Source organism: Schistocerca gregaria, chromosome X (assembly GCF_023897955.1).
Source record: "Schistocerca gregaria isolate iqSchGreg1 chromosome X, iqSchGreg1.2, whole genome shotgun sequence".
NCBI lineage: Eukaryota > Metazoa > Arthropoda > Insecta > Orthoptera > Acrididae > Schistocerca > Schistocerca gregaria.
The window spans coordinates 647380071-647392332 of NC_064931.1; the positions used below are offsets into that span (position 1 = coordinate 647380071).

Below are 12262 nucleotides of genomic sequence, written 5' to 3' on the forward strand. Positions count from 1 at the left end.
AGTGCAAAGTCCCAAGTGACTAAAAATAAGTGCAGGTGACTCCTGTATATAAGGAGGATAAAAAAACAGACCCACAAAATTACAGACCAATATCCTTAACACTGATTTGCTTCAGAATTTTTCAGTATATTCTCAGTTTGAACACAATAAATTTCCATGAGACAGAAAAGCTTCTGCCCACACATCGGCATGGTTTTAGAAAGCATAGTTCTTGCAAAACTCACCTTGCCCTTTTCTCATATGGTATTCTGTGAACTATGGATGAAGAGCAAAAGGCAGATTCCATATTCCTAGATTTCCAAAAAGTGTTTGACACGATGTGCGACTGCAGATGTTTATAAAGGTATGAGCATACAGAACAAGTTTCCAAGTATATCAGTGGCTTAAAGATGTCTTAGGTAATAGAATCCAATATGTTGTCCTAGTGGCAAGTGTTCATTAGTGTCAAGGGTATCATCAGGAGTGTAGCAGGGAAATGAGATAAGACTGTTGTTATTATCTGTATGCATAAATGATCTGATGAAGAGGGTGAGCAGCAATCTGTGGCTGTTTGCTAATGATGTTGTGGTGTAATGGAAGGTGTTTGCATTGAATGACTGCAGCAAGATACAGGACGATTTGGAAAATTTCTATTTTGGTGTAATGAATGGCAGCTAACTCTAAATATAGAACAATGTAAGTTAGTGCAAATGAGTAGGAAAAACAGAACCATAATGATCAAATACAGCATTAGTAGTGTGCTACTTGACACAGTCACGTTGATTAAGTATGTAGGCATAATGCTTCAAAGTGATATTAAATGGAATGGGGATGCAGGGATTGCAGTTTGGAAGGCTAATGGTCGACATCAGTTTATTGGGACAATTTTAGGAAAGCATGTTTCATCTGTAAAGGAGACCTTGTATAGAACACTATAGTGCCCCATCCTTGAGTACAGCTTACGTGTTTGGGATCCCCTCAAGGTTGGATTAAAGGAAGACATTGAAGCAGTTCAGAGACAGCCTGCTAGATTTATTACCAGTAGGTTTGAGAAACATGCAAGAAGTACAGAAATGCTTCAGCAGCTCAAGGAAGGAAGGGGACGTTCTTTCGAGGAGCACTGTTGAGAACATTCAGAGAAATGGCATTTGGAGCTTACCGCAGAATAGTTCTGCTGCCACCAATGTGCGTCTTGCATAAGACCACAAAGCTAAGAAGAGAGAAACTAGAGCTCATACAGAAGCTTTTTGTCATCAATTTGTCAGTCTCCTGACTGGTTTGATGTGGCCTACCATGACCACCTCTCCTGTGTCAACCTCTTCATCTCAGAATAACACCTACATCCTATGTCAGCCATTACTTTCTGGTTGTATTCCAATCTCTGTCTTCTACACAGTTTTTATCCTCTACAGCTCCCTCTAATACCATGGAAGTTACTCCCTGATGTCTTAACAGATGTCCTACCTTTCTTCCCCTTCGTCTTGTCAGTGTTTTCCATATATTCCTTTCCTCTCCAATTCTGTGCAGAACCTCCTCATTCTTTACCTTATCAGTCCACCTAATATTCAACATTCGTCTGTAGCATCACATCTCAAATGCTCCGGTTATCTTCTTTTCTGGTTTTCCCACAGTCCAGGTTTTACTACCACACAATGCTGTGCTCCAAATGTACATTCTCAGAAATTTCTTTATAAAATTATGACCTATATTTGATACTAGTAGACTTCTCTTGGCCAGGAATACTGTTTTTGCCAATGTTTGCTCCATCCATCACGGGTTATTTTACTGCCTAGGTAGCAGAAATCCTCAACTTTATCTATTTTGTGACTATCAATCCTAATGTTAATTTTCTCACTGTTCCCATTTCTGTTACATCTTATTACATCTGTCTTTCTTCGATTTACTCTCAATCTGCATTCTGTACTCAGCAGACTCATTCCATTCAGTAGACCTTGTAATTCTTCTTCACTTTCACTGAGGATTGCAATGTCATCAGCAAATCTTATCATTGATATCTCATCATCTCGAATTTTAGTTCCCCACTCTTGAACATTTCTTTTATTTCCATCATTGATTCTTTGATGTATAGATTAAACAGTAGAGGCAAAAGAAAGTCTTAAACTCGTTTTAATCCAAGCACTTCATTCTTGATCTTCCACTCCATTATTCCCTCTTGGCTCTTGTACATGTTGTATATTACCCATCTCTCCCTATAGCTTACCCCTATTTTTCTCAGAATTTTGTCTTGCACCAGGTGATATTGTCGAACACTTTTTCCAAGTTGATGAATTCTATGAACATGTCTTGCTTTTTCTTTAGTCTTGCTTCCATTATCAGCCATAATGCCAGAACTGCCTCCCTGGCATCTATATTTTTCCTAAAGCCAAACTGATCATTATCTAACAGATCGTTAATTTCATTTCCATTCTTCTGTATATTGTTCTTGTCAGCAACTTGTATGCTTGAGCTGTTAAGCTGATTGTGTGATAATTCTTGTACTTGTCAGCTCTTCCAGTCTTCAGAATTGTGTGGATGATATTTTTTTATAAAATTTTATAAATTCTGGTGGAATGTTATCTATCCCTTGTGCCTTATATGATCTTAAGTCTTCCAATGCTTTTCTAACTTCTGATTCTAATACTAGATCCCCTATCTCTTCCCTATTGACTCCTATTTTTTCTTCAGTCACATCAGACAAGTGTTCCATCTCACACAGGCCTTCAATGTGCTCTTTCCATCTATCTACTTGATAGCCTTAGCTTCCTTACACTTCCTGTTTATTTTATTCCTAAATGACTTTTATTTCTGTACTCCTGAATTTCCGTAAAATTTTTGTACTTCCTTCTTTCATTGATCAACTGAATTATTTCTTCTGTTACCTTTGGTTTCTTCCCAGTTACCTTCTTTGTACCTATGTTTTCCTTTCTGGCTTCTGTAATTATGCTTTTTAGAGATGTTTGCTGCTCTTCAACTGAACTGCTTACTGCACTGTTCCTTATCACAGTATCTATAGCCTCAGGGAACTTCAAGCATACTTCCTCATTCCTTAATACTTCAGTATTCCACTTCTTTATGTATTGATTCTTCCTGACTAGTCTTTTAAACTTCAGCTTACTCTTCATCACTACTAAATTGTCATCTGAGTCCATATCTGCTCCTAGGTACGCCATACAATCAAGTACCTGATTTCGTAATCTCTGCCTGACCATGATGTAATCTATTTTAAATCTTCCTGTATCTCCTAGCCTTTTCAAAGTATGCCTCCACCTCTTGTGATCCTTGAACAGAGTATTCGCTATTACTAGCTGATATTTACTGCAGTACTTAATTAGTCTTTCTCTTCTCTTATTCCTAACACCAAGACCAAATTTTCCTATTACACTTTCTTCTACTCCTTCCCCTACAACTTGCATTCCAATCTCCCATGAATATTAGATTTTCATCTCCCTTTACATATTGAATTATCCATTCGATATACTCATGTATTTTCTCTCTCTCTTCATCTTCAGCTTGCGACGTTGGTGTGTGTACCTGAACTATTACTGTTTGTGCTGGTTTGCTGTCAATTCTGATGACAACAACCCTATCACTGAACTGTTCACAGTAACACATTCTCTGTCCTACCTTCCTGTTTATAATGAATCGTACTCTGTTATACCATTCTCTGCTGCTGTTAATATTACCCTATACTCATCTGACTAGATATTCATCTTTTTTCCATTTCACTTCACTGACCCCCAACTATATCTAGATCGGGCCTTTAGATTTTCCTTTTCAGATTTTCTAGCTTCTCTACCATGTTCAGACTTCTGATATTCCATGTCCCAACTCATAGAATGTTATCCTTTCTTTGGTTATTCAATCTTTTTCTCATGGTCACCTCCCCCTTGGCAGTCCTCCCCCAGAGATCCGAATGAGGGTCTGTTTTGAAATCTTTTGCCAATGGAGAGATTATCGTAACACTACTTCAGTTGCAGGCTACATGTCCTGTGGATACACATATGCCTTTAATGCAGTGTTTCCATTGCCTTCTGCATCCTCATGCCATTGATCAGTGCTAATTCTTCCACCTTTAGGGGCAGTTTCCCATTCCAAGGGCAAGATATTGCTCTGAGCCTGTCTGGTCACCCGCCCTCTTTGACAAGGAGGTCGGCAGAATGAGAGTTACTTCTTTTGCCAGAAGTCTTCGACTGTCGAAGCTGATGATTTTTATTCAAAACTTAAGTGGTGACAGATTCGAATCCACAACTGAGGATATTTTGATTACTAATCAGATATGTTTACCCCTAGACCACTGCATATAGGCAGTTTTTCACTTAACTCTATTGGCGAGTGGAACAGGAAAGGAAATGACTAGTACTGGTACAAGGTACCTTCCGCCATGCACTTTGTGGTAGCTTATACAGTATATATATGTAGACTGTTCAAATTATCAGTGATTGAATAGAACAGTTTGAATAATGAATAATTGCAACAGATATTAGAAGATACATTGGTCTCCTATTGATTCACAACTAGTTTCGTGACTATAAAGTCACATCCTCAGATGGCAACCAGTTGACATTTTTAGACATGAAGGTCATCTCTTATTACAACACATGCATGAAAATAAGTTTTGCATCACCCCAGTTACCAGAACTCCTGAAGATAAACGTTGACTGTGGATATTGTATCACAGACACAGTTCCTTTGACTGTTCAGAGATGTCACTAAACCTGCCCAAAGATGTAAACAACCATGCATGAGCAGCACCTATTAGACAGACGGGGTCTGACAGCTGATCAGTTCCATTCATTCCACCAAGAAGGAGGGACACGGCTCATGTTGTCTGTAGTTCAACCATGCCTAGACGGTCAATACCACAGTTCGATTGCATTCACATTGTTACTTTGTGCCAGGAAGGGCTCTCAACAAGGCGTCTTGGAGTGAACCAAAGCGATGTTGTTCAGACATGGAGGAGATAAAGAGAGACAGGAACTGTCAATGACATGCCTAGCTCAGGCCACCCAAGGGCTACTTCTGCAGTGGATGACTGCTACCTACAGATAATGGCTTGAAGGAACCCTGACAGATATGCCACCATGTTGAATAATGCTTTTGGTGTGGCCACAGGATGTCATGTTACGACTCAAGCTGTGTGCAATATGCTGCATGATGCACAACTTCACTTTCGACGTCCATGACGAAGTTGATCTTTGCAACCACTACACCATGCAGCACGGTACAGATGGGCCCAACAACATATCAAATGGACTGCTCAGGATTGGAATCATGTACTCTTTACTGAAGAGTGTCGCGGTATGCCTTCACTCAGACAATCATTGGAGACATGTTTGGAGGCGAATGCCTTAGACACACTGTCCAGTGAGTGCAGCAAGGTGGAGTTTCCCTGCTGTTTTGGGGTGGTGTTATGTGGGGCCGATGTACACTGATGGTGGTCATGGAAGGCTAAGTACTGGCTGTACGATACGTGAATGCTGTCCTCCGTCAGATAATGCAACCATATTGGCAGCATATTGGCAAGGCATTCATTTTCCTGTATGATAATTCGCACCCTCATCATGCACATCTTGTGAATGACTTCCTTCAGGATAACAACATCACTCGACTAGAGTGGCCAGCATGTTCTCCAGACATGAACCCTATCGTACATGCCTGGGATAAATTGAAAAGGGCTGTTTATGGACGATGTGACCCATCAACCACTCTTAGGGTTCTACGCCGAATTGCCATTGAGTAGTGGGACAATCTGGACCAACAATGCCTTGATGAACTTGTGGGTAGTATGCCATGATGATCACAGACATGAATCAATGCAAGAGTATGTGCTACTGGGTATTAGAGGTACCAGTGTGAAGAGGCATTGCAACAGTTTTACAGAGTGGCCTCAGGTTCCAGAATTTGGTAGGCTCCATTGAGAAAGCAATAAGAGTCCCCAGTAGTGCAAATGCCTACAAGAAATATTGTGAGTGTGGTGCTGCCTACATTGGGGAAACTGGAAAGCATGTTAGTATGTGCATGGCAGAGTATGAGTGCTATAATGCTTCAGGGAAGCACAGATGGGGACCAGTGTAGCACCAATGTGATTGTGGGCAGCCCATGAACTTTCGTAGGTACATGGGAGGTGCACACGCAAAATAAGAAAGACGATTGATATCCTGAAGTGGTTAACAATATCAGTAGAGATGACGGCTACAGGCTCTCAACTTCCCAGTTGCCAGCAAACCTGGTACAATAGACTATGTTGCATTGTAGGGCAGCTGCCTCACTAGATAATGCAACAACTGGCTAAACCAACAGCACATGAAGCAGGAAAACACTTTCCTCACACCTTGCCACTGATTTTTCATAGATTGTCTTACAACACTGATAGCAAAACAGTATATTTGTAACATTTGTTCCCCAGCTAAATTTGGCTGTTGCTTCACAAAGACTGTTACAACATATCTGAAATGAGAAATAAGATTATGTGGCAGTACATGTAGAATGATTTTAATGAGAACTTGAACACAGAGCTATAAAAGATACATTACAACTTTGGAGCCAATTGTTATAGAGTGGGAGCTGCTGACAGTGTTTTGAAAACATGAAACAAGCCAACCAAGAGGACAAAGTGGAATGGTGCACTGCCCTTACACAGTATGTGGAGGATATTTTTGACTCCATGGGGGAATTGTTATGTTAAGTGGGCATCGAGCCAAACTATTGCAGTAGCAACAATGTGTGTGTGTGTGTGTGTGTGTGTGTGTGTGTGTGTGTGTGTGTGTGTGAGAGTCAGAGAGAGAGGAGGAGGGGGGGGGGGGGAGTAGTAGTAGTAGTAGTATGCACCATTTAAATGGAACACTCTATTAACATACACTTAAAGGTGCCTTTGTGTCAGATACAGTTGAACAGCACAATAAATTGGCAATTGCATCACACCAAAATTCAAAATGAGTTTAGCAGGCCTGTATAGCAACAAAAAATAATTCATATTTCTCAAGCAATCAGTTAACAGAGTAAGATGTGAGAGGTGACGGAAAAAGTTAAATGGCTAAGTGATGTGAACTTTCTTAACTGAGGGAAATTATTGTTATGCTGCTCTAGAGGCAGAGTGTGCCTATAAGGCTGCCTCATCAGGCATGGCAGTAAACACTGCAGAAGTAAGCAAAAGGCACTCGACATATCTCTGTCAACATTTGATATTATGGGAGCAGTATTACAGAACAACTATTTTTCCAACCTGATTCAACAACTTTGCTCAATCAAACTAAAATTATCTTCAATAAAAGCATCTCCCCCCCCTCTTCTCCCTCCCATTCATCATCCAATCACAACACATATTTAATTATTTCCTTACACATGATAACAGGGACAGCAGACCAGTAATGAATACAGAGTTGTACATTTTTGGTCGATAGTCTATACTGTAAAACTGATAAGGGCTGCTTGCGACAATGGATAAAATGTTGAAATGTTTTGAAACTCAACAGGATCTTAAACCCAGGAGAATTAACACAGGGTGTATACACCCCAGGAGAACCAGGAAATCGAGGAAAAACCTGAGAATTTTTTCATCTGGGAAAAACCGAGGAATTTTTTAGAATTCCAGGAATTTTACATTGATTTAGTTTGCAGTTAAATTTTTGTAATTTTGACTAGTAAGAACTGACACTCTAACAAAGAATTTTATTTTAGTCTCATACTGCAGAATAATATGGCAGCAATAAAATATAAATGAGTGAAAAAAAATGAAAAAATAAAACTTAAATTGCAAAGGAAATGCACCATTCACAACAACAAAACACAGTGTACACGCAAGCATCTGGCAACAGCAAAATGTGTCAAATGCTTAAGAACAAAGGCTATGCAATACTTCATAACAACAAACTGCTTCCAATGCGAGGCGCACAAGAAAGACTGGCCACGGCTCATCTGTCATGAAGGTAGGCCTGACTGACTCACTCGCTCAGCTCAGCAGACAAACTATGCTTCTGCACCTGTTAACTTGTAATCACGTGTTGACATACAAATGAGAATTGCATCTTCTATGGAATCTGCTATTATGGAGTCTTACTGTTTATTAGTCCTACAACAATAAAAAGTCCACATGCCTACTAATAATTTGTTATGATTGTACTGGGTACAATAAAATTTTAACGGTTGTATGAGTCACTAAATATTGTATCAAATGAGGACTGTGGCAGTAGAGACTAAATGCCATAAATGAGCTATTATATGATTTATGCAGAGCATAGATCTTAAACTACAGCTACCACACAGTTTTGTATTTTGTTGTAGTACTAGTAATCAGTAACACTTTATAAAAGCAGATTTCAGTAGAATATGCAATGCTTGTTAGTGTGTAAACATCCAGTTATGAGTTAACATGATTAGAAACGCATTTTGTCTGCTAAGCTGAGCGAGCGAACTAGCTCAGGCCTACCCTTGTGATATATGTGCCGTGGCCTGTCTTTCTCGTAGGCCTTGTTCCGATGAGTGTGACATCACAACAGTTTACATTAGGTTCATTTGAGCAACTGCAAGCAGACTCATGCGCATGTGCAATTCAGTTGTGCATTTGCAGTTCAGTTGCGTATGGGCAGTACCTTTTCCCGTTTTGGGGCTGCATGAAGTGTGGCTGGTATTTGTATCAGCAGTAGCAACAAGTAGCCAAATGCTACCCAGAAAAATTTTTCTGGTGTGCCCAAGCTGCCAGATTGGCGCATACACAGAGCTGTCTGAGTTGTAGTGGGGAAGGAGATAAGTTTCCACATGTCCAATGTTTACATTTAGGGATTTTGCTGTTTCCTCTTTGTTTATAGCTCTCACCTCACATGAAAACAAAACATATTTCTGTGGCTGGGAGCTATCAAGTGAATTAAAATACATTCACATAATTACAGAAGGTTAAAATATATTAATAGTTTCAGTCTTCTGATTTTATTACACTTACAGGTTTTTGGCAATAGAGCATTAATTGTCTTGCAAACAATGAAGTTATTTTTGTCAATTTGATAAAGAAATTTGCCTTTCATTAATCTTTTCCACAGAGGTGGTCATTTATTTGAAACGAACTTCTGGCACATATGCCATCATGCTATGATAAAGAACCAAAACGTGAGTTAATTCAGTACTGGTACTCCAAGAAAATTTACACCCTGGGAACCACACTGAAAAGCTTATTATCAGGCTGGGGCTTACTTCTTTGTGAATTTGGACATAGAATGTGTACTTTAAGCTGAATTATGCATTTTAGTGTGGTTTACAAAATTGCAATGCTATTGCTCCCTCTGATGAGCTTTTTCAGTTATGACATAATGTAAGCACTCTTAATTGTATACAGGTACAAATATATGGGCTTTCTACACCATTGTAGCTGCACGCATGCACAGCAACATCGTTTTCTGGAGCTCTTTGGCAATAGCTGAAATGAATTCTAACAGGTCATTGGAAAGTATTGTGAATAATGGTTTGAAAAGCATTACTTTCAAAGTACATTTCATTTTATGCAAGGTGAATTATCTTACATGTGTGAATTTGCTTTGAATTTCTTACCATAGAGCATTTGATTCTCATTTAAAGCTTAACACTTTGAGGGCCAGCCACTTAGAAGCATTTCAAGCCCAGAAGACCAGTCATTTATGTCATTATTTAAAATGTTACTCGCACATTTGTGTTATTTTTCTTAAAGTGTAACACACATAAAAAAAGGGACCAACATTACATGTGAAAGCTTACATTTTCTTGTAGCTGCACTATATATATTAATTTAAACCATTAACTTTACACATTTGTGTGTTCATGCTCCTTAACAGTGATGTTGGTATTGGCTGACTATATCATGTGTCCCATGCTCTGAATATCTGCTACTGTCAGCTGGTGTGATCATGCGACATGATCTGTGATTGACTTACTAAAGTGCATCTCAAACTTGATTTCAATGCTTCAGAAACTTATGTGCAGTGTTTGGTGGAATTCGAATATATATAATATGAAAATATGTAGCATGTTTGTTGCTGCACATCAAAGATCTTCCCAAAAGGCATTTTTTTCCAGGGGTTCATTTTCTAAATTGCAGAGAAGCTTTATGCCAGTACATAAAATCTAAACCATTCATAATATTGATAATTTTTTTGGTTTTGAGGAAAAGTATACTGGAAGCCTGTGCGCATTTTTTGCCAAATTTTCTACCTCCATTGTACTGTTGTACATTTGTTGCTGACAAAAATTAACAAGCAGAAAATTATACTCTGATGCTATTTCCATTCTACCCAATAATACCTTTGTTGTATAAAAATATATTTGCAGTGTACAGAATTAAATTATTATTGAAATTATAAATGATGTTATTCAGGGACACTATCATTAGAGGGAGTAAATTTGAACCATATTGCTAACCCGCAAACTGTAAGTTTGTGTATGTATGTGGGATTCTGTCTGTATGGGAAAAGAACAAATGTTTTCTCTTGTAAAACATTGCAACATGTTGTTACAGAGACGTTCCTGTGCTCAGTTGGTGACAAGGATCTAGCCATAAAAAAGGTTTGTAAAGTAACTGTCGTGTCGTGTGGATTGTCTAATAGCCTGTTCTGAATCATTTTCTGATAAACGAGAACTTTTGAGTACCATGAATCAGTCATTATGTTAAGAAAGCAGACTGGATACTGAAGTATAATGGTGCCAGTTCAGTATCATACTTCAAAAACAATACTGTTTCTGGGAAATCTGACAGAATTGAGATATGATTAATGCGTTATCATCCTCTTCCTAGCTCAGTTTTGTATAAAATAGAAATGGGTGATTACAGAATTAAATAAGACACCATATGTATGCCTGCTGAAGTTACTGCATCTGGTCATAGAGTTACATCATATCAAACGATGAGAGAAATATTGTTCTCATCTGGTCCTGAATAAGTTCTATTGCTGTTGAGTCTTGGAACCTCTCAAGTCAAGATGACATCTGGAGGAGTTAGTAATACTGTTTGGAGGCAGATGTCAGCCAGCTAAATTAAGAGGTTCATGAACTGTTTTACTTAGAGATGGATTCATAGGTATATAATGCCCAGGATATATTTTTCCACAGTTAGTGTTTTCACTGTGTTAACTACAGGGCATCGACAATCACATTTGTTAGCATGCCAGATCAAGACACTGCCTGTTTTAAGAGTGTGATAAAAGTTCTTGTATCATCCATTCACAGACGTTCCAATATTTCTAACACTATTGAGTTGTTAATTTGAAGCAAAACTCAGGAATTACAGTATGTTGGTGGAAGTAGAATCAGGTGAGCCACAAAACACCTGTAGCTTATTCACTTTTTGGTGGAGCATAAGCTCTTAAACATGCAGTAACAAAGAAAAGAAGGAGAAACATGCTACCAGCATAGTCATTATCAGTCACCATTAACCTATGTACATAGCCAACAAAAAACACCGTGGTTATCTTTAAAGGCATGAAATATATGATTTGAGAACATTTTGTAATCTGCAAGAATGTTTCCTGTATTGTTCAACACAAGGCTAGACTCTAATCGTGCAACATGCTTCCATATGGAGCACGGCAATGGTGTGGGATAAGTTTGTACTGAAATAATTATACTCAAAAGTATTGAGACACCTGGCTGTAAATGACTTAAAAGTTTGTGGCGACCTCCATCTGTAACGCTGGAATTCAGTATGGTGTTGACCTACCCTTAGCCTTGATGACAGCTTCCACTCTCACAGGCGTACGTTCAATCAATTTGCCACACAAAACAACGAGGAGTCCAAGTCAACTCCATGAAAAACAATACCACACCACAACACCACCACCTCTGAATTTTAATGTTGGCACTACACACACTGGCAGACGACGTTCACCGGACATTTGCCGTACCCACACCCTGCCATTAGATCGCCACATTGTGTACTGTGATCAGTCACTCCACACAATCATCCAATGTTTACGCTCCTTACACCAAGCCAAGCTTCATTTGGCATTTACCAGCATGATGTGTGGCTAGTGAGCAGCCACTTGATCATGAAATCCAAGTTTTCTCACCCCCTGCCTAACTGTCATAGTACTTGCAGTGGATCCTGTTGCAGTTTGGAATTCCTTTGTAATTGTCTGGATAGATGTCTGCCTATTACACATTACGAACCTGTTCAACTGTTGGCGATCTCTGGCAGTCAACAGTGGACCTAGGGATATTGAGGAGTGTGGAAATCTCACATACTGACGTATGACAAGTGACACCCAATCACCTGACCATATTCGAAGTCCTTGAGTTCCACAAAGCACCCCATTCTGCTCTTTCATGG

At 39.1% G+C, this 12262-nt stretch overlaps 1 protein-coding gene across 3 annotated transcripts in view; it reads left to right on the top strand.

The window, feature by feature from the left end:
• The window catches only part of LOC126298664 (PDZ domain-containing protein 8), a 209634-nt gene that overhangs the window by 176544 nt on the left and 20828 nt on the right, over positions 1–12262 (top strand). Inside the window, exon 12 of one of the 3 annotated variants that reach the window (XM_049990091.1) lies at positions 10457–10503. The exons of the other annotated variants lie outside the window; for them this stretch is intronic. Coding sequence (XP_049846048.1) covers positions 10457–10492 — 36 coding nt within the window. The 3' untranslated portion in view covers positions 10493–10503. The remainder of the gene's footprint in view (positions 1–10456; positions 10504–12262) is intronic. 3 annotated transcript variants of the gene reach the window in all.